Consider the following 27,397-nt stretch of genomic DNA (forward strand, 5'->3'; position numbering starts at 1 on the left):
TATTCTCTCTGGGCACAAACTTGACCTAATTGCAGTGGCATTTACACCCAAGGCTTCTGGCGTACCTTACACTGCTTGGCATTATTCACAGCTGGTTTACTGTTCCAGGTAGCATAGGCTGATTTAATAGCACCAAACACAGGGTGGCTCCAGGGCTAGTTTGTGCTGTGTGTTAGTGAGACTACAGGCCCCAATAAAATACAGACCACTGTTCATGAACTGTACATTGACCCTTTTGCAACCTTTTTAAATTTGCTAACATCTCCCTGCTGATAATGAACTGGACTACGTAGGAGTATATTAGCAGGAGGCTCTAACTGAAAGTAGTGAGGGCATGCAGCCAAAACAATAAAACATACGTGCAAAAAATATATCCCAGGCTTGTGCAATTAAAATGGAAATGTAGCTTGGGTACTTACGGCCCTTACAAGCCCGCAGTGGGTGCTAGAGAGATGCACACAGACTAGGGAAAGGAGCGGGAGTGAGCTGATGAGAGACAGTGGCAGGGCACAATGTGATTTACATGCTGTGAGTAAGACTGCAGACCTATAATCCTGAAGGCACAGAACCAGACAGAGACAGAAGAAAAGAAGGGGGATACTCGGTAGGCAAATACCAGGCAGCGAGGGAAAGAGTGATACACTGACTCAGGGCAGAGAGGCAGAAGGAGGCAGAGAGGGAGTGCGAGCTGCCAGACACGCAGGCAGACTGTTCGTCTCTGGTTTGAGGGAATGCGGTAAAGGCACAGTAGTAGGCAGGGTCCCCGCTCTGAAATTAGAGAGTGGCGCTAAGAGAAGGGAGCCAGAGCCAAAGGCCGTCTGGGAGCTGCCAGGGGCTGCATCCCCAGCGCACGGCCGGAACATGATTTACGGCTGGATGGAACTACAAAACAATGTGCCGCTCTTGGTGCCCTATCTAACCCAGCAGCACGCCGCTCGCTAAATGCTATCGAGTTCGCGGCAGTATAAAGATACCACATCAGCAGTGGGGAGTGTCAACGTGAGAAAGACCAGCCTGGGCTGGGTGGACTGTCGGGTAGCGCAAGCTGCGGGATCTGTGGAAAATCAGTAAAATGTGTGTTTAAATAAATGTTTTTAAGTAATTTAGGTGTTTTCTGGTATTTACAAAGATTTTGGTACTTCTGCGCTTTCACGGCAAAATATCTTTATGGAGATGTTCATAGTATAAAAAGTATGTTCAAAGTGATATAAACAATAGTGCAAAGCAAGTTACAATCAATTCATTGGGTTTTTGTGGCAATCCACCTCTATATATGCCTGCAAATAGAGGTTCTTTTGGACAAAATATAGAGTCCCAGCAGCCCTCAAACACACCTCTACAGATTTCTTCCTTTTGTATTTAATTCTGCGTGAATCAGTGTGTAGGATTGCAGTAAGAGATTAAATCAGCAGAGAAAAACGAACCGCCGGGTTGTTTTATGCCAAGGCCAAGTTCAGGCACGCAGGAGGTTCTGTATGTGAAGCACAGGGCAGTAATAGTAGGACCACTCCAGCATGCGTTCCAGGATTTGTGAATGTGTCTGAGTGCATGTGTGTTTCCTTTGCCAAGTTTCCTCTCTTTGTTTAGACCGGCCCGATCAGTCTGGTTCCCCGCTGTGCTCGCTGTGGCCAAATACACACATATATCAAACCGCGGCACAACAACAGACAGAGAGCTCTCGGGCCGCAGAGAGGTGCTGGGAATAAGGGCAAAGGGGACTTTCGATAAAAACAGCAAGGTGTAGGCGCTGGAAAACAAAAATCGGGGGGTTGGTGGGGGGCGGTGGGGATGACAGAAGCCGAGTCAGCGTTTCTGGCGAGGGGGAGAAAAGGGGGAGAACATCAGGAAAGTCAGAAGGTTGAAGAATATGAAAAAACAAAACTGCCCAGAGAGGAGGAAGGAGGAGGAAGTAGGGTAAAGGTACAGCCTGACCACAGTTCCACTGTCACACACGCAGCTACGAAGGCCACCAACTGAGCACATGAGCGATGGGAGAATATGACAAAATAATGTTTTATTCATCACACTAAAGTGACTATTTTATTTAAGTGTGAGCTTTCCAAAAACAGGGCCTTTTTTCCCCCACTTTTTACTCTTTTTTTTTTTTTACTCTTCTGAAAAAAATGCAAATCTACTTTTGCATCAGGACGTTTCAGAAGGCGCATTTAAGAATAATTATTTGAATGTGATTGTACTGGCACGACTTTTCTCAGAAAAAAAAATAGGGTTGAATATAATTGGATAGATTTTGATGTCAACTACAATACTACAATACACCAAACATCCTCAAAAATTTCTATAAGTAAAACAGAAATATTGTTGTGTATTTAGTTCCTTTTTTTTCAAGGCGGAGTTTAGATGTCTTTTGTTAAAAATCATGCAGAGTAATAGCTTTTTTAAAAAGATAGTTATTTTACTATAACATGAAATATTTTCAACACATCGTTAAAACAAAGAATATTATTAGATTTGATTGAAAAATACCCAGGATTTAAAATATTTATAAAAATATGCTGCAAAAGAAATAAATGAAGGAATAAATAAAAATAACATACAGACTTATGCTGCACTGTGAAAGGGTGTGAGTGTGTGTATCTGTGTGTACTTGCCCTGGATCACTGGACATTCCCTAATATTTTCATATCTAACCTAATTTATAAATATATATATAGAGTATGTGAGTGTGTGTTTACTGGGTGATGATCACTAAAGCCCTCTGCAGAGTCTGGATCGGACCAGTCTAAACAAATGCGCCCACAGTCATACTCACACACACTTAGCCCCCCTCAGAGCTGTGCTTTTAAAGACGAGGGGCCCTAAATGCCTTACAGATGGACTCCTAACAAACATAACAGTCTGTGCTGGCCCTCAAGTATTCCCAGTATTTGGCCTTGCTGCAATTTACAGCATACTTACCTAATTGAGAGGCTATTACGGTCAAGGCATGCATTCTTTAACATACACACATGATATAAGCATGATATACACAAGATGGTGTGTATGCCTTAATGTAGCGGCATGAGTTCAACCACATAGTGAGCGTGATCTATGGTTCATATACGGAACTCAGAGCAACGCAAACAATGATGTGTCGAACAGAAACATGTCCGTGCAGGTCTGGAGGGTACATTAGAAGGTGTTCCTGTCACTAGATACTGCTGATGGTTTTCCATTCACCACAGGCCAAGAACAAATAAATACCACTTTGATGACTAAATTATTATTTGGCAATAAAAACACACACAGGCTTTTGAAAAGTCAATGTGCATTTTGCTACAACCAAGGAAGCAAAGTTGGGCTACACTTGTGGAAACGTGGAAACAATGTGCTCAAGAACATTTCAAATCGTTATTGTATTGTTCATCACAGCATCCGTGATGTTAATGTGCATTAGCAGCCTTTTAAATTGCTTCAAACCTCATTGTGATGCAGCAACAGTTCAATAATTGTTTTTCTTGATGGTAAACAAAATAAATATGTCAACGGTGGCTGTAATGATTGATTTGAGTTTTGGATTATTGGGTTAAACATTCAAAGGTCTGAGGCCGTATATGTGACGCTAAAGCACGTCAGTTTAATTCCTTTTCTATGGGTTCCCTTGAGAAAAGACAATACAGTTTCGCTAAAAGTTGGTAGCAACTCACTGCAAATCAGCAGAGTGGACCTTCGCTCTGAAAGGCCACGCAGAAGCGAGACACCGGCCACTGTTTGAGCTTGTCGTTTGGGTATTTCTCATCAAGTGCGTCTGACAGAAAGATAACACAGTGTCACGGAGGTCCATCCATCTTCGTTTCCAGGTTGCTCCTGGAGAATTCAATCTTGAGAGTTTGGGGTTAGACACTTTGGTGATTAATCAACTCCATCCTCGTGTGTGTCTGAGTGGATGTGTGCTTAGAGCTATATGTCTTTGTCTGCGTGTGATAAATCACTGTCTGTTCCTGTACAGGACACACAATGGCCGAGTCTCCCTCAGTCAACTGAAGATAAATTCATCTTGAAGTGATTCGCTGACAATGGCTGGTCAAGAGAATAAAATTGTACTCAGTCAACGGCGACATAATGTGCAGTGGGACCAGTCAGGGACTGGTGTTGTACTGGGGAACGGTTGGTGGAAAACGGGAATTTGTCACTAGAAGTTGTAAATTGACTAGGGGTGAGTTCTGAGAAAGGCACGGGAACACACAGACACAGACACACACACACACACACACACACACACACCGTGGCTGATGAATAACTCCTCCTGTCCTCACGTGGGGGAGTGATTCGAATGTGACGTCTATTTCTTTGTGTGTTTTTGGATTTACTATTATGAGCCACCGGCGAGGGTGATGCAACTCCGGAATTACACAACACGATGACTTAACTGCAGTCATGCGCGAAGAACAAAAGTCCATCTAGCAAGCAACCAGCTAATGACTACTTGACTCTTGCTGCTTAGTGTTTGATTAAATCAACACATATACTTATCTTAGCTGTACGTTCATGCAATATAAGGGACACAACAAGGAATTGGTTTTAATTACATTTAAACATCTATGCTTTGTTTTGTTTGTAGCTAAAACCAAAGATGGTGAGCGCATTTGTTTTGTTTTTTTTACACAAGAACCTCATACAACTGCATACATCACCATGGAAACATTTGGAAATAAGCAAGTGTAATTATAAAATTACAGAAACTCTATAACAATAATAAGGATCCTCAAGCTCAACGGGATAGTCCATGTGGAGAAGGACCGGGGAATGTACCCAGCAACAGAAGTCAACAGGTTCATCCACCTGCTCCCTGAGGGGAAAAAGCAGGCCCCAATTTTCCTGCAGCAGCTGTGCCAAGTCAGAACCATCCAAATAACAATTTTGCTTGAATGAAATGAGACAGTGGAAGAGGGAGGTTGCAACAGATGTTAAAAATACTTATTACGACTGTGATAGTAGGTGCAGGTCCACGATGTTTAGAGGAGAATTAAAGATTGCATTCGTAGATTTACACCGATCTCCATTAGCAAGCCAAAGACTAAAAAAAAAAAAGAGACAATCACAGTCGCCACTAAGTAGAGGGTTATGTTTCCAATCAGAAGACTGAGATCATAACATGATCTGGAGCAAATGAGGCGCGACGCAATCACTGAGGGATGGTTTTCAGCGGCCATCGGTTCAAGATCATTTCTCCCCGGCAAACACGTGCGAGCGTTAGAGAATACCGACGGTGATGAGAGAACAGAAACGTAATGGTGTATCTCCAGGCAAAGTGAGGGAAACCCTGAGCTGACTGGAACAGAGCGCACCCTTCTGCCACGAAGCTGTTTTCGTTCGCAGTCCGAGGTGGCTCTGAACTCACTTGAAGGTTAGCCTTTAAATTTAAACGCCAATCTCACCGGTAAAAGAAACAACACACACAAAATAACACAACACGGGAACACATTCTGGAATCCACAAAAATAATTTCTGGTGAGGTCACCACTTAGACAAACAAACAACAGATGTAGCCACAAACCAGCAATAACAAACAGGTTTCACGTCCTATAATCTGTGCGTGGAAACACACGGGGAGCGACAGACAGGAAATTGGTCATATTTACAGACTCGTTCAACTGGTACGGCAAATTTCCATGCCGTGTCTATCTTGGCATCAAGGTGGCATCAGGGCTGCTTTCATGCTGGCACAGGGTTTGACTGCTCTTCCTGGATATGGCGTCCATAGTTACACCCTCCTACTGCATAAATATGTTTCTCTTTAGCGCCACACAGCTACTCTAAAACTCCCTGATGGAAACATAAACACTGTCACGACTGAATTACATAGGTTAACAGGAAAGAGGACAGCGTGGCACGGAAAGTCTGCTGCCCTGCACATGCCCGGCTTTGAAAAAGGGGACAAACTAACTGCGGCACAAAACAGATGCGGATATGGCTGACAGAGTGTGGCTGCACGCTCCATACTGGTCACAGCAGGCGAGTCAAAACACGATCATATCGAAAGATTCCAACACGCGCCCTCACCGGTCAGGCAAAAACACCCAGTTATGCAGTCATACCCGTGATAGCAACCTTCTAAGCTGATCTAATCACTTGCAGACACAACAGACACAGACTGAGCACCAGTAGAGCGCCTACCTTATCTTCTAGCCTGATCATTCGTGCACCAATCGTTGGGTATTCTTTATCTTCCCCTTTACCTGCCAAAGGAGATGGCACAAGAATAGCAAAGAAATTGTAATATACAGTAAAAAAAAAAAGTTACATGCTTGTGTACACCTGTACAGGCTGAAAGCAAATGTGCGTATCGCCATGGAAAGTCTGGAAAACCGTTTTGCTGTTCAAAGACTCTTCAGCTGTTTTCTTAACTAAATGGTTAACCGTGTTAGCAGCGAGGGTCAGCCAAAAGATGTTTATAAGGCACCTGGGAAAACGGGTGGACGGAAAGGAGGGTGGTGTGGGGTGCAGTGAGAATGGGCCGTAAAGTTTGTTTACATGCTGAATGGCAATTACAGTAAATAATTATTAAAATTTCATAAAACCTCTTAATAAAAGCTGTCAGAATGGATTTCTCATAGTATCTTAGTACAGTATAATAGTCCCAGCGTCTTCCTTGGCCTAGAACATCATCAGCGTCAACTTTCGCTGGTCCATACCTGCACCTTTAGCACCAATCCCCACGTGTGCAAACATTCACGTGTCCAAACGGAGACATGTGTCCACACATAAAAGACACCTCTTCCCCTCATATTTAGTCTGGCAAGGCTTGTATATGTGTGAGGTATAAACACAGAGGTGGAATGAGCAGTGACAGATGTCTATCAGATGCAGACTGTTGTGTTGGTACCTGGAAGAAACATTCCTGGCTTCCCCAGCGTGCCGTCCAGTCTGGAGGGACACAGACAGGAGAAAGAGGTGTGAGGACATTAAAAATGCTGCAGGGCAGAGGAAAAAGTGAGTTCAGGGGCTATTTTTAAATGCTTATTAATAGTCAACTAAGTTATAGCACCGTTGGCTTGATGAAGCACATTAGCAACATGATTTGCTTCACGGTTGATTTCGGGAAAATACTTAAAAAGCAGGAAGTGCACAAAAGGGTATGATAACAAAGTCCAACAAGTGTAACAAAGAGGAGGACAATGAGGTGCCGATCACTCGGAAGAACAGTGAAAATGATTTGGAGGCGGAGGAGAAGGGGGATGAGGAAGAGCATAATCCGCCTGACAGTAATTGTTAGGAAGCAGAAAATGACTGAAGCATGAATACGGTCATCTGTAATGGAGACATCTCTCTTCCTGACGTCCCCACGGAGCCCATCAGCTGCACACCAGCCTGTACTACTTAATGTCACACTTGCCAAATGGAGCCGTTTCATTTTGAAATGAGATGGGATCTGTTTACTCTCGTGAGGTCGTCACGGGACGATATGCGATACGTTGGTCTCAGATATGTGGGAAATCAGGTGGGAGCGGCAAGAAAGACAATAAAACAATAATCAGACGTCACCGTCTTTGGAGCTCCTTGATGCGGACCATCATGTTGAGGTGACCCTGGGAATACTGCTCGATCACGTCTCGAACATCATAAGGCTTCCGGGCTTGCTGTGAATTGATGCACACACACACACACACAAGAACACAAAAGCTATTGTCAAGCATAGCCTGTTATTTGGTCCCCGAAAAACATCCCCAACCCCCTTGGGTGTGAAGGGTTCATTGTCCTTAACTCATGCCTGTGTGTGTGTATGTGTGTGTGTGTGTGTGCGTGCATGCACGCGCGTGGACAAGTGCATGGGCATGTAGAAAGCAATCGTGTTAAGGCCTTTTCACAACCTTTGTTTAGTGTGACGTGGAGACAAGTAGCATCAGCGAGAACCCAGTGAACTCTTTAGGGTTTCCAGGGTGTGTAGCTTTTTAGCTCATAATTGAAAACACATAAAAGTCATGGAAATGGTAGGAATATAGAAACCATTCGACAATATCATGTAGTACAAAGACGGTAGGCTAAGGATCTTAAACATGGTTGTGTTTTTTTAACTGGAACATTGAAAACTGAATAAAAATCAGATTACATAATTCTGTTGACTTTGGTGTCACGTGAGGTCATATCCTGCTGTCTGTCTGAGTGTGCACTGTACAGCGACAGGATTCCTAATGTAGCCCCAGAGGCATATCTGCTGATTTCCCATAGTGCAGCGCTCAAACTGCAGTCAACACAAAGCAGGTGTGGGTTTCAGGCACTGACACATGCAGAGAAGCTGCATTTCGCCCCTCTTTATTTTGCTGCACAATCCTGGTCTTTTCTTGCCCTAAATCTGTCACTATTGCTCTCAGTTGCTTTTCCTCCCCCGCGGAACTGATCTTTTCTTGTTTTTTATATATATTACCTGAAACTTCCGCCTGGCCACAAAGTACTGCATCCTGCGAAGGACCTTTACAGCCGATCTCTGGGCGTGGGACAACCTGTGACAGAAGGGGGCACTTGCTTAAAAAACTGATCATGCCTTAGATCATGCATGTTTGCACCGAAACACACATTTGATCTAAAGCTGTTCAAATGAATCAAAGGCACCAAAACACATTAAAAACCAGAGTAAAAGTATCTGACATTTGTAAAACAACTGAATGCTTCTATTGCTTAGCGCAGGAGAGGATTCAAAAACTGTAACTGGGAAGTGAACTGGCACACAAAGAAAAAAGAAAATCAAGTCTGGCCTTCTTAGTAGTCCCAAAAACACATCCGTCAGCTCAAAGCGGCACATCTGTGTAAACACGAGTAAAACTCGGCTGACACGGAGCTGAGCACCGAAGCAAAAACCAGCGGACACAAACAACACACACAACCTCTTGTTTGCATACCAGAGTGAGTGCATGGCATGCACTCGTGTTTGTTTCGACAGGGAGTCGCTCCATGTGTCAAGCAGTGGCGCTTGTCTGATTTATTTGTCAGAAAAAGCCAAAGCAGGTCTTTGGACACTTCATGTGCGACAGCGGCATGTCACGTTTGGGAGTTGATGATCATATTAAAACGTGGTCAGGCTGGTTTGAAGGGCTTAAATATGTGTGCCCGTAGATAAACATATTTTCAAATGGGGGGCAGGGGGAAAGGAAAGCTGCTGATATTCTATTGTTCTATGGTTTGCTTGAGTCATGAGATGAAGAGTTTCTCCTGCGGTGGTGCCTATTATCAATAAACACAACGTCTCTCGCGATCCCACGCTAGTTACAATATCAATAAACGACAGTAGCCTTTTGTTTTCACTGTTTTGATTGAGAAACCTCCGCGATGCCTCGCATTAATCTAGCTCCAAGTCCCAGAATTCGCTTGCTGCACGGGAATTTGTTTTTTATTGCTCTTTGTCCTGAAACCCTGTTGTTCATTAAAGCCCACACTGAAGGCCAGACGAGCATGAGTCGTGCACAGTGCCTGTCTGCGTCATTGTGTATTTAGAGCAGAAAGTAATTATTGTCATCTAGTATCACAGTTTCTGGTTCTGTGTTATTGGAGGCTCCTTGTTTTCCACTTTTGTCTCCAGGGTGACTGCATGTCCTGCTCTCGTTTACTTTCCTTGTATATTTACAGTCTGTGTGCTGCCTTCTTTATCAGTTTGTCCTCAGTCTTTTTCCCAGATTTTGCTGTGATTATTTTTTTTTAGCATGGTCATCACTCCTCACTTAACGGAGTACTTGTGTATTATAAAGACCCACTCTCTGCAGCATCCTGTTTTCCAGTGGCTTTGGACTGAATGTCTCTTTGCAGTGTGCTTTAGCATAAACTGTGACGGATCGTTTTTACGAGAAGTAAATACAAAAGCATCTTCAGCTGACTAACAACAGCAATGACGTGGATGGAAATGTGTACGTAAGCGAGGTTAAACGAAGATTCCAGGAGTCCATATAGCAACATGATTCTAAAGGTGAGCCTAAATAAGCACAAGATACGTGATAATGAGAACTTAGCTTTCTCAAGCTAGCAGCATAGCACCCACCAACCCCTTACTGTGCTTTTATACTTGTTGATCAGTGTTCAGGGTGTCTTTAACCAGATTCTCATGGATTTACAGACTGCAGCCCAACAGGTCTTTAATTGCATCTGGTGCAAAATTACGACATTGTGTTTGCACCATAATGCAAAAGTCTACCCGGGTAATGCCCTATTAAACTCCAGCCCTGTCAAAGGAGACACGCCAACAAGCAAACACGTAAACACGCCGCTTTGACACGCTTGAAAACAGCAGCCATGCCCTGCCCCTCCCAAAACAAGGCTTTTTGTTCAGTCGACAAGTCACTGTTATGTCTTAATCAGGCTGAGGGACAACAAAAGGACTTAATAGACAATGCGTTGACACGGGACCATAAAACTTGAACATCAAAGGCCTGTCGCCCTGCGTGCAACCCCTGCCCGAGCTATAGGAGGAAATGCACACACAATACTATACAGGAAAAAAAAGGGCAAGTGTATTTGGCACTGTGGGAAGATACCACATACCACACCAAAAGACCAACTTCCTTGGTCTTGAAGGAAGCAAAAGATCTGAAGTTCGATTGTGCCACCTTCGTTCTTAAGTGCGATAAAAAACATTCCATTCACTATTTGTCACTGTGAAGGAATGCAATACCCACGTCCCATTGCTAATGCCGCCTCTCAAACACTTACTATCTCTGTCTCGGCTTCCTACTCATCCCCGTCTGCCTCTCCTCCGTCCTTTTTTCCTTCCTGGTGTTTATTTTTCATCTGGTCAGACGATTCGACAAACACTGTATCCTGGCGACTCCTCTTGAGTCATCAGAGCTCAGACAGCACCTACAAAGACTTTAATATATTTTTCATTGTCCTGCACAGTATGATTCACTCTCTGCAGAGATATCTGTGTGTTTTTCTGTTTTTATTCAGAAGGTTTTGCCTTTAGCAGTCACACTGCCGCTGCTCTACAGAGGAAAAGGAGGCAGCAAGACATTTTTGCTATTGCTGGAGTCAATAAAAAAGGGCAACACTTTTCTTTTTTGCATCTTTAAAGTCACAGCAGTGTTTTCAATGGCAGCTTTCTTGTCCCTACACCCCCTACAGCTAGCTGGCAGGAGACTGTCAAAGATTCTGTCCTTCCATGGAGCACAGTAATAAAGGAAGCATCAGTGAGGAGAAAGAGGCCTTCGACATCAATACCTTATAGGCAGGGCCTGTTCGTGTAGTCTTTGTGTGTGTGTGTGGGTGTGTGTGTGTGTGTCCCTACGCTCGCATCTGTGAGACTGAGATAAGGTTTATGACTAGTGCTTTGGTCCATCAAAGAGACGGGCTCTTCTTCAGTTCTCCTCCGAAACAGGCATGCTTTTTATCATATCTTGGAAGGATAAGATGACCACATTCTTTTGAGCGTGTTTTATCTAAAAGTGACGGCATTCCCGAGGGCACCGCGGTTAAGAATTAAAAGGGCTCATTCCGCGACGCTGCACCCTGGCTGACACATAAACTGGAGGTCCATCTTTGCTGCCCTTTAAACACTCGATGCCCCGATACCACTTCCTCCGCTACACTCTCTGCTTCCCCCTTTTTGGTTTATTTTTCATACGCGCAGACGATCTGACTTCCTGAGTCACCAAGCTCGGATTTCACCCGCGACTTGAATGTATTTCAATGCTTTTAAATGATCGCCAATGATTCAAGAAATGCTCCCTTGTGGCTTTTCTGACATAGGTTTGCCAGTAAAAAGACACACAAACCATTCTCAGTCATTCTGCGAGTGAGCTCACATCAGGGCTAAAAGATCTCTGATAAGTAACTTGATATCAAGACATATGGTGCTGGAGAAACTGGTTTATGTTATTAATATACTTCATACTTTTTCCATTATCAGAAACTCGCTAACGAACTCCAGATCATCGGCAGAAAGTGGCGACCACAGAGTTTTTCCCTCACATCACGTGAAGCGAGATGCAGCTGGGCCACTATGACTTCTGGAACAACAATTTCCCTCCTTCCTGTTTGTCTGCTGAAGTTGTTTTCATGTCCCCGCCAGATCAATGGACTCTGATCAAGACGTGCAGGAGACAAAAGCAACAAGTGAGCCACATCAAAGCACGGCGCCCATTAAGAGCTGATGACAAAGAGAAAACAGGGAGAGCCCACCGTGTTTGATGTGTGTGGCCACAGGAGAGAGAGAAGAAGTCTCGTCTCTACGCTAGCAATTATCTTATCCCTAATTTCCACGAGCTAAATGATGTTTCCACTGCAGCTTCATTATGTCATGCAGTTCCATTTGCAAGAGTTGCTACGCTTGTCAGCCACAGACTATGAATGGTTTTTATTTGTCTATAATGAAAGAGCAGCTGGTTTCCTGTTTGTGCATTTTTATTGTGTTTATCATTTTTCAAAGAGAGGAGTCCGTCAGCAAATTATCCCAGAATAGATTTTGTACAGGAAGTTCCTCTCTGGTAGGATCTGCTCAGGGTGGACATTGACGTGGCATATTTAGGATAGATGGCAGATATTACATTATTTTGTGAAGTATCCCTCTATGGCCATATGTCAAACACACACACACACACACACACACACACACACACACACACACACACACACACACATACACACTGACACACACATACTTAAATGGTGCATGAATTGAAAGCTTCCAAAGATTAAGCAGCTGAAGGAATCCCATCAATGAAAAGAACTCCTCTCCTCCGGCGCCCCTGTTCAGCGGTAATAGCGTCAAATCTCATAACCTCTCGTTACTTGAGAAGAACATGAAGGAGGGGAGAGAAGATTAAAGAGGAATGGGAAAACTTATGACTGATGACCCCTCTCTGACTTGGCTCCAGCGGCCACAGTGGGCAAGGAGGCTTCTTGTTATGATGGCTGAGAACATGTGAAATGACTGGTTGAGAAAAACACTTCGAAAGCAGATATTAAGATTAGATTACTCAATGAGGAACTCTGCTGGTTCTGATTTCAACTAAAGATATAATTCTGAATACTGATTTCAGGCCGTATCTTTCCTGGAAGTTAAATTTGGCTCCACGGTTTCATGTTCCACGCCAGAGGTGTTGCCTCAAGAGAAGCAGTCACTCTTTTCTTCAGAGTCTGACTAATTAGAGAGTTTGGCAGGTTTGGTGTAAATGACACCCCTGCATGTCACCTCATTGCACTCTTGGACATTTTTAAGATGGTATCTCAGCTATTTAAGCATGCAGGTTCATTTTTTTTTAAAGCATTTATGAGGAGGTTTTATTGTTTTAAATTGCTCTTCTTTGTAAAAAAAAAGAAAAGATTAGCTTGTGTTATACTTTTAGGCGAAATATTGCCTTTTATTATTTGATGGACACTGAGGAGTGTGCAATCAAAAATACCATATACAGAAAAGCATACTGGTCCAGATTGGGAACATTGGTGTATCTGATGAATGCACCATTGGAGAACAATGAATCTTCCCCTCTGTCCCGAACAGCATGACAGAGGCCTTTTGAGCCCGTGTGGCTGTGAATGTACACACATGAAGGTTATGAAGGAAGGAGGGCAACCGGGTTTCAGCAAAGAGGGGGAGAGGCGCTGAAGACGGATTTATAATTCATGGCCTAATAGGATTTGTTGCTGTTTAGCAGGATTAGGAATGTTAGAGAAAGAATCTATTTATTGCTGCCAGTTGGAGGGTCCCCTAGCTCGGGTGGGGCGTAGAGACTTCGGTGGGGGGGGTAAGGGTTGGGTGAGGTTGAGGGGGTAGTGGGAGTGTTTGCACACAGAGGCCTTAACATTTTTCCCCAAATCATATTTGTAGGCCGACCCCTGGCACCCAGGCCACGGAGCTCAAGCACTCTAGCTCTTACCCCAGCTACATCCGTCATCTTCAGATTAAAGTGGCCCTTTTATTCTTCCGTAGCACTCTGAAAATCCAAGCACGTGAGCCTCGTCACTGTTCAACACACAGTTCATTCTGTGGAAGTTTGCGCTTGTGTGTATGTGTGTGGGTGAGTGAGTGAGTGAGTGCATCCAGTGACAATTAGCCCCTCTGTGCCAAAAGCCTTATTGGACGTAATGGTCACAGACATGCCCATGTTCAGCCCAGCTAAACCCAGACTTTGGGCTCAGCAGGAGAACCAAAAAGAACACGAGAAGGGTGAGCGAGGAAGAAAAGAGAGCCAGCGAAGGCTAAAGAATGGAAGACGTGGAGGGTGACCAGTGGGCCTTCTTAGCTAAGGGGCTACCCCTACATAAGCCAATTGGTTTAGACAATAAAACCATGCTCTTTCTCAAAAGAGCATTATTCCTTCATTCATTTGCAGTTGGGGCTGCGGTGGGGGTTGGGGTGGCGGGGTTGACCGACATTAAAGACTGCTGTTTAATTAGGCTTTTCTACAGTGGTCAGCTTCTTTGTTCTTGCTTTTCAATTGAGTCCTGCTTGGCCTCCAGTGGCGATTTCTGTGTGTGCATTTGCGTTTTCCAGAAAGATGGAGGTAGAAGAAGACAAATCCTTTCCATCAATCGCTGCAGTGTATTTTCACTCTGGAATGTCTGGAACAGAGCTTGGGTCATTCCTTCTTTGTGCTCATTTGATCTGGTTATGTTAAGCGTAAATAACATTCACACACCATACGTTCACAAATGCAGAGTTTAAGAGAAGAGCACTTAGTACAGCAGGAGGAAACAGACTGGCTAATGAACACCTCCGGCATTCTCGGTTGAGCTTTCCTTTGTTTTGGTTATGATTTATTTGCACAGTAATAAAAGATACGAGATAAAGTAATAAACTTGATGTCCAGTAAATTGCTCAGATTGCTGTCAATTGCTGTTTTATTTATTGTCTACACAAAGAAGACAGAAATATAGATGTAACATAAGGCAAGAAAGGAAGAGGAAGAAGGGCAGCTATTGGACCTAGCAATAGCAACAGTATTGACTTGGGGTGGACTTGAGGGATTTATGGCAGCAGATGAGGCTGAGAATGTCTTTGCAGACTCGCTTTACTAGCTTCCGTTCCAAGTCCACCATACAATTAGCACATTAAGTCTGTCTCCAGGTCTGTCCATGCCTGGATAGTAATTACTCCAGCAGTCCAAACACAAGAGCAGACAGACAGGCAGGCACTCGTACTTAAGCGGAGGACTTCTACAGCCACTTCCACTTGGGTTTTTACGTTTTACAGATTGTACTTTTTTTAATGTTGAGTTTCAACTTATCCAAACATGCAGCCATAATTTACTACCAGAGTGCAGACTCAAAACGGAAACTCAAGTTACATCACAGAAATGGTTATTTGAGCTTTGATAAAGAACTGACGTTTGTGAAACGTGATTTATTTGAAAATGCGAAATTACACAAGACACAAGTCTTCTCTCTTAGGCAGGACAACAAAATAAGGAAGGTAGGCCAAAGACAATAGAAAGCTGAGTGTAGTTTTGGTTTTTTGTTGCCGGCTGCTGCCTCTGCCTCTGAAATTTACAAAACGCTCCTACTTGGCTTGTTGCATATGCATTTAGATGCAGGTGCATCCGAGTAATAAAGGGATAGAAAATACAGCAAATTCCCTGTTCTTTCATTATTTACTGATAGCGTCAGTCCCCAACACCCACACAGACGGACAAAAACAGTCATCACAAAGTAGCTACTTCAGCAAAATAAAAAGGAGGGTCGAGCTTAGGTTGGATAACTCTGTAGTGTCACATGACAGGAACAAACGTGTGCCTGTGTCTTTAGTTGTTCATCCCCATAGCGCATAAGACGTACAGTGTGGTTCATTGTTGAATTTTAAGCGGCTGAGTAAAGGCTGCGATCCCACCTCGCTGAGTGTGTAAGCAGCCTGCTCCTTGTTTGCTGCTATGGTGGGATCGGATGACTGTACACTGAAAGTTCACGGGCCCAGGACGAGGTGAAAGACGAGCAGGGGACGCAGTGGGTGCAACGACATCTACGATTGGACAAACCGACCTTCCTCCTGCTCTCTGGTGAGTTTAGAGGTGAGAAAGTGGGTTCTAAGGGGAAATTATAGGTCTGACTATTGTGATAAAAATACCACAAGATAAGATAGATTTGTTTTTTCCAAGTTGAACACATTTCCATACTGTTTAGCAACACAAATGTATGTATTTCAAATCAATGCAAGTGGTGTGCATGCTAGTTTTCCAAGTTCTCCACCAGTGAGCGTTCAAATCTGCTGATCTTGACTAATAAAAGCCTTACCATGGTAAAATAGGGCTGCCAACATCTAAATAACGGACTAATCGCTGCCCAGTGTAAAAGCCTAGATGGTAAAATTAAATCCAAACATCAGGCCAACATTGAATATTACACCAGGATTTCACAGGGTAATCAAAATCAAGATGCCGAAAAGGTCTCAGTTAAAGAACAAACTCAATGCTTAATTATAAGTGATGTGATATATAATACCGTACCATAATAACTGATATAATAACACAGTCAGCATCACATGGTATTAGGTTAAAAAAAAAAAAAGATTTCCAAGCCTGATTCTTTCAGACAGGAAAAACAGATGTGCTGGCTCTGCAACAGGAGCATTAAATGGCAGACTGAAGTTCAAAAGCAGCTTATTTGTTGTAATCCTAAACTATCTTAAGATCAGCTGATTCCTGTCAACATGCTTCAGCTAACGCCGCTATCGACCTAGGTAAGAACAAAGAGACCAGCCGAGAAAGAAGGAGGGATGGCAAACAACTGAAGCGGAGGACAAGAAAAAAACAAATAAGAAGCAGAATATAATAATGAGGACGTGCCAGAGTCATTTGGTTTTCAAAGTGCTCGGTTATGAAAGCAGTCATTTGAAACAAGGCGCTGGGAACTGGGTACAAAGCCATAATTGGATGTTTGTCTCTGGCCAATTTTTTCAGGGCAAATTATCAATGCATGGGTTAGATCACTGGAACCACATTGTGGAGGTGGGAACAGTGGGAGCATTGAGGGTCCAGCGAAACGCGCTAATAGAATCATTTAGCGCACTCGGATAATGACAGCATGTGATGGATGGGGATGGAAGTCCCCGTATCTCCTGCAGCAGCCACGTTAGGCACGCCGAGTCACCGCCGAAGTAGCTGCCGTTGCTTAAATCGCAGGGATTATTAATTGTGTGCACTTGAGGCTTTCATCTGAAATGTGGGCGTGTTTGTTTGCATGTAGCAGAGAGGGTGCGTGTGACAGCAGCAAAGGCTCTCTGAGGACGACACAAAGGCCTGTTTACATGAGACTTAAGGGGAAAACTAATAAATACTTTAAAATGTACAATCGCTGATGTTGTATTAACATTAGTTTTTGGCGCTTCAGTGGCAGGTTAAGACGTGATTGTGTCTCGCACATCTCCAGCTATATATCACCAATAATATTAAATGTTGGATTCATCTTTTAAATGAAAATCAAGGCAAGCGTTTGCCCTAAAGAAGAGGCACCGCTAACCCAAAGTTCACGTGATGAACTTGTGGCTGATTCAAATCTGCTTGAAAAGCTGAACTTTTTAAGTAGAATAAAGAGCAAAGTCTGATTTTCACGTCTGATCCTTAATAGAAAATCAGTTTTAAATTGCAGCAGCCTCTACCTGTAGGCTGATGTTGTTGTCATCAGTCTGACGCCAGTTAAAATTATAAGTCTTTGCCGTGTAGGAGGTGTGGCGGCGGGGAGTCAGCAGAGGTTCCTGCAGTATGGGAAACACCACCTCGCACACAAAAGTGCATATGTATATTCAATACTTGTCACACAGATAAGGATACACACACTCCCAAAAAGACAGCCTTGAACACATGCACATAAGAAAAAAAAGAAAGGGGAGGAGGGCAGTGATCCAAGAAAAGGGAGAGAGCGGGAGAAAGGGCAGTTGGAGAAAGAGTGCGAGATAAAGCGGGTGAAAGACAGGCTTGACAAACAAAAGAAAAGTCAATTACACACAAGGAGGGAGCAGCACAAGAGGGATGAAAAAACACTGATGAAAAAAATAAGATGTATTTTTAAAAGTAAAAAGACAGAGAGGGGGGGAAAGCTGCCTTTATTCCCTTTAGTCCGAGAGCAGAGAGAAGGAGCGGCAGAAGTGCAAGGACAGAGCGAAAATAGGGGGAAAAAAAGGAGGGGAAAGGAAGAGAAAAGAAAGAGCTGGGGAGAAGAAGTGTCAGGGGTAGGGGCGAATAAGCCTGGGGTCTCCTCTCTGCAAAGACACGTGCACAGACTTAATCAAGTCCCTGCCAGCCAGCAACATTTTCACGTTACAAGCTGGACGTTTGCCTGAGAAGTTTAAAAGACAGAAAAGCAGCTAGAGGAGGGCCCCCACACACCACCCACCCACAGCAAATTAAGAAAGAAAACCCCTCTTTCATTTAGTTTGCATGGAATTTTGCAACATCGGGAAAATATGCTGTTATTTGCTGTCTGAACATATATCATATCATATCTCTGTAGGATTCGATCCACAGTTTAAGCTAAATAGTTTTTTTGTTGACCAGCTCCCTCTAAAAAAAAAATCCTACACCCCTCTACTCTGATTTCATGCTCACACTCTTTTCTCCCCCCTCTCTTGCTCACTGGAGGCCAAGTGGATTTGGGTTCAAGGTGAGATACAGCAAAGTAATGTAATAAGCAGCTTATCTCAGGCACACACATCCGTGTTGCACAGACATCCACACTGCAAAAATGTCCAACATAGGTCACATTAACTGTAATGAATGTATAGATTTTAGTAAAATGGCAACCATTACTCATGCATATAATATAAAAAAAATGTAGGAGTAATGTAAAGTATACAACATAGAGTACTGAGTATTCTCTATTTTTTTTTTTTTTTCATTGGAGCTTAGTTCTGCACAAAAAAATTAGCCCCGCTTACATGGTTTCCAGTAATGGGTCTAGTTCTAATCTCCTGGAGTAAAAGTACCTGATATAGCTGGAAACCGTAGCCATTTGGTTTCAGAACAACTACTGAGGTGTAATTTCAAGAGCCAGCCTGTGCCAGGCTAATCTCTCCTAAAATGATGCACAGGTGCTTTGGTGATATTTAGAAAGTGTAGATACAGAGAGAGAGAGAGTGTGTGTGTGTGTGTGTGTGTGTGCGTGCGTGCGTGCGTGCGTGTGTGTGTGTATATAAATATCTTGTGCATCCCCTGGCAGTATATCAAGCATAGTGTTCAATTCTTAACATATGTGTGTGAGCGTGTGTATGCGTGTCTGTGTGTGTGCGCGTGTGTGTGCACAAACACACAAGGGAGCCTTCAGTGCTCTCCACTGACCTATGAGTGAGGGCTAATTAAGTGAGGGGAGATGACAATGAACAAGGGTCTCTCTTAGGCCAAGCCATCACTCAGGCCTGCTGTAATGAACACCCACCTACAGGTGTGCTGATTCCCTCGCAAGCACACACACACACACGCACGCACACTTCTTTAACATATAATGGTGCACACTAAGATGTGCTTCCATTTATGTACAGCATTATTACAGCTTGTGCACATGTGCTAGTTGTACACTAAAATGTAGGCACAGAGAGTATTCTTTAAAGCACAATTACACGTGTGTGCGACATTAACATGCAGACAAAGCTGCTCTGCATTTTGCTGCATATGTCCTGTCACAGCCTCTGATAATGACAATGTATTATAGTCCAGAATAAGCAAAAGACGAGAATAAACTCACACCATCTGTTCAACAAAGGGCGGGACCATAAAGAGAAGTCGTGTTGTGCTACCCGCACACGCCTGTTGGATATTTTCCACCCATGAGACACCTAATGCCCTCGAGTGTTTTCTCTTTTTTTTTTCCAGCGTTAGCGGAGTGGTGTACTTTAACATATGTGGTATTTATGAGTAAGTGAAAGCTCTCAGGAAACAGTAACTGTATCTACTCTGCATAACGTGATGGCATGATTCCGTGTTTTAATCTGGAGTAATCTGCTGCATGAGTAATGTTTCCTGTACCACCTGGCAGAGAATAATTTTAATTCATTTCCTTGACAAATTAAAAACAGGTCTTTCCTGGTTAATTGCCTTTTCCATTCCAAGAGAATGATTAATCTTCTATAATTTGTCTGTAAGAAACGTCCCAGATTTAGTGCCATCGCTATGCTGTCTATGTTCTATTGGTTTAATTAAGTGACCTTAATTGCTTCTGAAAAGAAGTAAATAAAGCAGACAAGAGAGAGCATCCTACTGTTAAAGGATTATTTCCTCTAGAAACAATCACCAAATGTTCGGACATAATCACTGGTGCCCATTTAAATTCTTGTCCTCGACGTGAGTTATGGTAGTCGCCAAGTTATGGTAGTCGCTCTTCCTGGAGAGGAGAGCCGTGTCTCCAACATGTTTTTTGAGGTTACGCCAGTCACAGTAAAGTAAAACCTGGAAAAACATGAGTCAAGCTTGGAAGTCTCTCTGAATTTGATGAGTTTAAAGCTCACCCAGCTGGCATATAAGGAGCCAAAACAAAGGCAGGCCATTTTAAAGAACATGTTTTTTCCCTTCCATGGTCATTTTAACAGCAACGACAGGAAATGAGTCTCGACATCAAAGTAAAAGAGGGAAGTGACCGTCTTCCCCTCGACTGTCAAATACACCTGACGCGCCAGGAGAACACACACATGCTCATGTACAAACACACCACCTTGCTGTTTTGTTTCCATTCTTTTGTATAAACCATGATATCACCCGATGTTGTAATGGCAGCTTGGCGGCCGCAAACACCTCACCATTTCTCCAGGAAGAGAGACGTTTGGACTTTTCCTACGGTGCAGGGAGGAGGTGTGGGGGAGGCTGATCCACAGGCGGAATGCAAATATTTATCTTACCTCCTGAATAAAAGAGATTGAACAGTGCCAGAGGAATACCTTTATAGCTGCCCAGGTGATCACCTGCCTGGCTCCGCCCACCAAGGCACAAATACACGAAAACATGAAATAAACTGAAAATTACGGGGAAATTATTCATGAGCAAAACTGTGTGTTAGTGCTGCAGGATTGCAGATGACATAACCAATCAGGGAGTCCGTGAGAATGTTTCTCCAAGATTTAGGAGAGACCTAAATATTTGTTGCTCTGTGATAACGAGCAGGGGATTTATTTGAGTGGGAGACACAACAGCCAAGAGTCTGGTCAACAACGATGCCTCGGAAAAGCAGATTCATGTTAAGACTCCGAGAAGAAACCGGGCCTGTGAGATGGAAGGAGGTGGTGGCACAATGCCACCAAACTTATGTCACAGAAATGCTCCCGCGTCCCGACGACCTCGAAGGCACCATGAGCTGCAGCCAATAAAAACGGAAGGGTCTCTGGTCACAGAAATGAGCACCTACGCTGTTTACATAGCGCCATGCACCGTGACCACTAGTGATCTGTGTTAGTAACCAACAGAAGGGAAGCAAAACAAATAAAGAAAAAAATCCAGAACAAAGTGCACAGACAGCTAGGGTATATAAAATAATGAGGGTGACAAGATGACAGAAAGAGGAAAGCAAGAGGAACAGTGCCCCCTACAGAGGTGACAGAAAAGTTTAATATTTGTATGTTACCATTGTGAGGTTCCGGATCAAGCAAATTAGACCAGAGAAGAAATATGTGTTCATGATTTTTACCAAATAAAGAGAGAGTTGGAGCTGATATAGATTAAACGTTATTATTAGTCATGAAATCCACATGACATAAAACGCAATATGGGGAATGTGATGCATTGTTCTGGCTTGTGATTTATGACAGTCTGGTTTTCACCTTAGAGTGGGTTAAGCTTTTGCATAAAGATTTCGGCACAAACCCATGTCTAAAGGTGCAGCCTTTGCACGTGCTTGTGAAAACCAAATGAGCGTCTTCTTGCGTCCACATGTGTCTTCTCTTCACGTATGTCTCCTGTGTATTTATGTAACTTGCGTGCAGGTCTCTGAGTGGGCGTCAGGCTGTGGGAGCGTTTGAATGGATTTTCCAGAGGCCAACATTATGGGTGCCATGTGTGAGAAGGTTTTCCCATGTGTGTAACACCCCATTGCCCCCACCCCCCACCCCAACGCGCAGCACGGCAGCCAACAGCACCTGCTGCTCCATGCACACACCTGCACTGCAAAAAAATGGATGGAAACGTGAGCATTTAAATAGATGCAGCAGATATGAGGTCAGCTGTGACGAAGAATAGAGCTTAATTTGAACTACAAGGAAATTTTAGCCAATTTTGTTGGGTGTAATTCCATTTAGAAATAAAACAAAAAGGTCCAGAAAAAAAGGCCTGGTTTCTTTAAAATGTTGTTGTATGTTTGTTCTTTAAAATTCTTCCTTTTGAGCCTTCTTTGGCAAGATGTGAGCCTTCTAGGAGACCATGTAGCCATACCCTCACAGATTCCCTTTTGCATTCAGCCACAGCAAGTCAAGTTTGAGCTCCTACCAGGGCAAACAGTGGTTAGTGAAGACCAAGACAACTGAAAGTTAAGTAAACAGTTCAACAGATTAAGCCCTAATTGTCGGTAATTACATAAATAAGTTGTTTACTGTGAGTCCAGCTACATCCTGCATGACGTCTCTATTTACTTCACCAGGGTGCCAAAATGCAAAAGAGTGCTCAGTTCATTTAATACCCCACCCAAAGTTTGGGAGTGGAATGAAAATGTGCCCTGTATCATATAAAACTGAAAGAAAGAAATCCATAGACCCAGTGTGACTGCGTGGTCGTGTTTCGGTGCAGGAAAGCTGTGTAGATTAACAATTAAAGGGCAATTAATCAACTCAAAGTGCTTCAGAATGTGGTGATCATTATTGCTTTTTCAAATTCACCTTTGCTTATGGAGCTTATCAAACATTTATAAAAAACATCCTGTTTAACAAGGATATGTGCTCTGTTTGCATTGTGTGGATAGGAGCTGGACTGCCATGGTGGCTAAGAGACACCCCCTCTGGGTGAGCGTCACTGGATTCGCTCAAACTTGGATTCCCTCCAGGATCCCTCCGGTCTCTGAATTATTTCAAAATAAATCGGCGCCCGTCAAACTGACAGTGCGGTGGAGCCACGCTGCCAATCTGCATTACAAGGAAATTGATCAATGAAATTTGATAAAGTTACAAAAAAAAAAGAAAACACCCATCAAAACAACCTCCCACCCCCCCATCCAAAAAAAGATGTTCCCATCTGTTATAGATCAACAGAAGTGAATCTAAATAAAGAGGACTTGTTGTTCACGTGCAGACGCACTATGCTATGGTGTTGAAAAAGAAAAAATGAATTCATGAACAGTTAAAACAATTTGAGCATTAATTGTATAATTGAATTGATGTGTTTAAGTTTGTCACACTAACGGGATGTGAGACAGACACTAAAAGCAGGTCCAAGTGTTGACAAGGGTTGATGGTTTGCAGACGATTGCTCCGTCTTTGTAGCAACGCTGTAGCAACTGAATCGAGTCCAGTTGGCCGGATGAAAAGCAATAAGAGGAGTGTTTTAAGCTTAATGTTGCTCTTCATCCATCTCTCTTCTTTTCTCTCCTTTTGTTCACCTCAGCCCAGCCGACCACAACAAAAAAAAACAGTCTTTTTACAAATGTTTAAAGTTAGAAATATTTAAGGGGCTTAAATAATAAGCTCCCATTACCCAATTATATCAGAGTGCCAATTCAAGTAAAAACACCTAAACCTGCTTTATTTTCCTTGAATTGTGAAACGTTGGCAAAAAAACCTAAACACAATATCAGTAAGAACCTTCCCTCTGCGTGACTGGGGCTGCTGGGAGTTGAGATCTGAACCAAATATATCACAAGTCACCGATTTAATCTCATAATAGTCAGCTTTAATGCCCAAATGTAAGACATATGTGGCTTCGCTTTGGTTCGCTCCACTGGGCCATGTAGAACAATCTCCCAGAGAAAGACAGGGGAATCAGAATTTGGACTGGAACTAAAGGATCCACGCTTGTTTAGTTTGAAGATAATTATCCATGACACCATGACAATTTGGTTTGTGATACACTGATATAGAAGATGAGCATTTTGGAAAAAAAAAAGAGGGGGGGACTTTGGAGAAAATAAACATTGGGAAGTGTCGTGAAAAACGCGAGATCAAATAATTCACAAAGAGGTTGTGTAGCTCCACATCAAACACAAACATTATTATTATCTCATTTTGAGCTTCTCCCGACTGAACTCTGAACTAAACTGAGGCTGATTTCTCACACAAACACAGCGAATCACAACGCACAGCGGCTGACATTTGGTGGTAGCTCACGTGATCTTACACACACACACACACACACACACACACACACACACACACACACACACACACACACAAACACACACACACAGAGCAGTGGGAGAGTTCTGACTATGGTAGGAAGAGCAGGGATTTGTTTAAAGCAACAAACCCGAGGGAACCTCCGCTGATATGTACAATGATATGGATCTTCATCTGTCATTCTCGGGGCCCGCGGTGCACTAAACCTTCCTCACGTAGCCCAGCCTGCTTGAAAGTATATAAACCACTTTAATTCTAAACACAGCATCATTGTATTAACATCTTCTATATTTGTGTCATGTTCTGTTTTTCTTTATATTTTAAGTTCAATCTTTAGCAGTTCACACACATGGACACACACATTAACCTTAGATGAAGTCACTGCCACACTGATTGCATTATTATTGCATTATTATCCCCCTTTGTACTGGGTTTAGAAGTATTCTATTCTATTTTATTTGTATCTTAATTGTCTCTGCGTTCTCTTGCTGTTGTTGCGCTGTAAATTTCCCCGTGTGGAACAATAAAGGACCTGGATCTGAATCTGAATGACTAAATTGATGTGTGTAATCAGCTTGTGGTATCAAGGATCAAATATATGAGTGTTTCTTTATTCCCTTCTTCAATTTATTTTGGAATGTATGACTAAATCTGACCCTTAAAGATCCCTGTTTGTGCTCTGGCACGCCAGGTGTCTGTATTCCAGGACCACAGCCTGTGCAGATATTTCCCGTGTGTACGGACTTAGCTCAGTAAAGCTTTTCCTCACATTAGCCACACTGAAAAATGATGATCTCCAGTATCAGACAATGACAGGGTCTGCGTGTCATTGTCTCTGTTCAGAGGAGGATTATCCCGTGATAACATTCTGGGGACGGTTGCAGCCAGCAACGATCCCCTCGAACCTAACTGGGTGGTTTTGCACAGCGTGTGACCGGATGGACTGCTTTTTGTTCCCCGCTACAAGAATGGGAGAGAAAGCTGTATATGAATGAGGAGGGGAAGTAGTGGATGTCGGTTTCAAGTCCACATCCACTGTTTCCACATCACTGGCTGTGGGAGAGTTATTGCAGCTAATGGTGCAGCAACCATCAGCTCTGGTTGTAACCGGTATGCTGGCAACTATAAAAACACTGTGAAACTGGTGGCGCTGCCAGTACAAATTGATCAAAATTAAATTGCCAGTCATATTACTGTCACTGTAGAAATATTTAATTCTATATAACTCAATATACCAAAGTATATCTATTTATAATTACACATAGATCACTGAGTAACACTGTCATTACCAGGTAACCTATAATGTCAAAATATTACAGACAGAGAGACAATGACCATTGTCCGAGGTCAGATTCAGATGAAGACACTGTTATGAGTGATTATTTGTTAACACCTAACCAGTAAGATGTTGAAGTACAGTGTAATTGAAAGGAAACTTAAACTGATTTATGTAATTGCATATTAATAAATACACACACACACACCCACAGACACACACACACACAAATGTGTCCTCCCCAAGAATGGGCAGCCTGTCTGTCAGTAGGAAATTCATGAAGAATCTGGTCTCAGGATGAACCGGAGAAGTTTGAACTGGCAGCCAAGAACCACTGGCTACACTTCCTGCCTCTGCACAGATGTTTTAGCTCCCATTATATTCTACAATATGCAACTGTAGTTCTATACATCACAGTGCCTGTGCCTTCAGTACTACACGCGCACGTCATGTGCAATCTGGACGGCATGCGTTTGTTTTGGTGAAACAAATGTGCGTCTGAGATTTCTGGTAGTGGATGAGGGGTCAAATGAGGCTGCTCAGGACCTCCTCTGCTACTAGGTTTAAGTGGAAAACCCCAGCACAATGGGGCTGAGCTGGGACTTTTGACTGGCCTGTTGCCATCACCAATAAGAATGTTGAGTATGTTGCTGTGTTTACTGTATTGCCAACCTTGTTGCCAACCATGGTCAGACTCTTTGCATGTGTATGGGTGTGAATACTGACCAGCACATAAAAGGAAGTAAGAAAAAAGGAAGACACACTTAAAACACAAAGTCAAGTGTGCAGCATTTTGCTGTAGGACAGTACAAAGGCTAAATTGTTTAACAAGACTCAGTAAAATGCTGAGAAGCAGTGATCAGTGAGCAACGAAGAGATGTATACAAGGTGGCCCCAGGGAAGAAGGAGCCTGTAGACTAGCAGGATCAGACAGATCTTATAACCTGGAGACACTGGCCAGCTGCTTCTCATTGCTTGATGGCTCTCATTTCTATTAGGGGAGGCCCTGGGGAGCCTCATGTCGCCCATAAACGCAAAATCCTACAAAGACCTGTGCTGTCTGCAATATTTTATTGTTTCCTCTACATTCTCCCTTATTACAGGAGAGAATTAAAGGGAAATGTTTTAGCTATTATTATTGTTGATTATTATTAACACTCGATAATAAGACATTTCCGCTATGAGACAACATCCCACCTCAGACAAATAAAAGAAGTCTTCACACTTGAAAATAAAAGGTCGATTTTACATTTAAACTTTAAATACAATAGGAGAAGAAAATAGTTCATGGCTCCAGAGTAACCGACACTGACTAAAAGCCCTGCATTTCTGTGGCAAAAGATGAACGGCATGGTCCAGTTTGTGACCTCACTGCCCACATTTATTGCATTTTTGTTGTCAACAGCCTGAAAGAGTATCATGCTTTTACATTTTTCCATAATGAGTACAGAAACAGTGGTGCACGTGGGCTGGAGCACTGCCTCTCCTTTCAGCTTACAATTAAAGTACAACCAGTAAACGCCCAAATTTTTAACAATGCAAGTTACTTGGATTTTAGTAAAATACCGGTGGTTTCCATGACAAATAGTCTCATGCCATATGACAAGCTGACTAACAGATGGTGTCAATATCAGCAGTGCCAAGCGTGCATATACTGGGCTTTATACTGTATTCTGCATGTGCAGGGGCATCTGCGATCAGCGTGTGTGCATGTCCGTGCCAACCACTGGACACCTGCAGTGTCGATAGGATCAGACCCCTGGGTGGGCCCCTGGCGAGCGTGTGTGTTTGCGAGCGTGTGAGAGCGAGTATTCTCGGCCCAACAGATGTTTTTTGTCTATCTGTCCATCTCATCAGGTCGAGAGGCAGCAAAAATGTGCGAGGTTCAACTCAGATGGATTGTTATTCTCCAGCCTCTCGCTGTTACAGTAAGTCAGGTTTGGCTAAAGTAAACAGTAGTACCCCGTCCTGCCTCG

The 27,397-nt window shown here is 43.2% G+C and overlaps 1 protein-coding gene and 1 long non-coding RNA gene across 5 annotated transcripts in view; one reads left to right on the top strand and one right to left on the bottom strand.

Moving 5' to 3' along the window:
- kcnq1.2 (potassium voltage-gated channel, KQT-like subfamily, member 1.2) overlaps positions 1 to 27,397 on the bottom strand; it is a 104,491-nt gene that overhangs the window by 29,127 nt on the left and 47,967 nt on the right. For all 4 annotated transcript variants that reach the window (XM_029841223.1, XM_011607613.2, XM_029841220.1 and 1 more), the window contains 4 exons: positions 8,363 to 8,438; positions 7,483 to 7,577; positions 6,824 to 6,864; positions 6,115 to 6,176 (listed from right to left, as the gene is read on the bottom strand). In XM_029841223.1, coding sequence (XP_029697083.1) covers positions 6,115 to 6,176; positions 6,824 to 6,864; positions 7,483 to 7,577; positions 8,363 to 8,438 — 274 coding nt within the window. The remainder of the gene's footprint in view (positions 1 to 6,114; positions 6,177 to 6,823; positions 6,865 to 7,482; positions 7,578 to 8,362; positions 8,439 to 27,397) is intronic.
- LOC115250945 (uncharacterized) lies at positions 15,651 to 22,352 on the top strand. Its single transcript, XR_003889462.1, has 3 exons — positions 15,651 to 15,911; positions 21,812 to 22,011; positions 22,283 to 22,352. It is a non-coding gene; the product is annotated as an uncharacterized lncRNA (long non-coding RNA).

The sequence above is a fragment of the Takifugu rubripes genome, chromosome 9, assembly GCF_901000725.2.
Source record: "Takifugu rubripes chromosome 9, fTakRub1.2, whole genome shotgun sequence".
In the NCBI taxonomy this organism is placed as follows: Eukaryota; Metazoa; Chordata; class Actinopteri; order Tetraodontiformes; family Tetraodontidae; genus Takifugu; species Takifugu rubripes.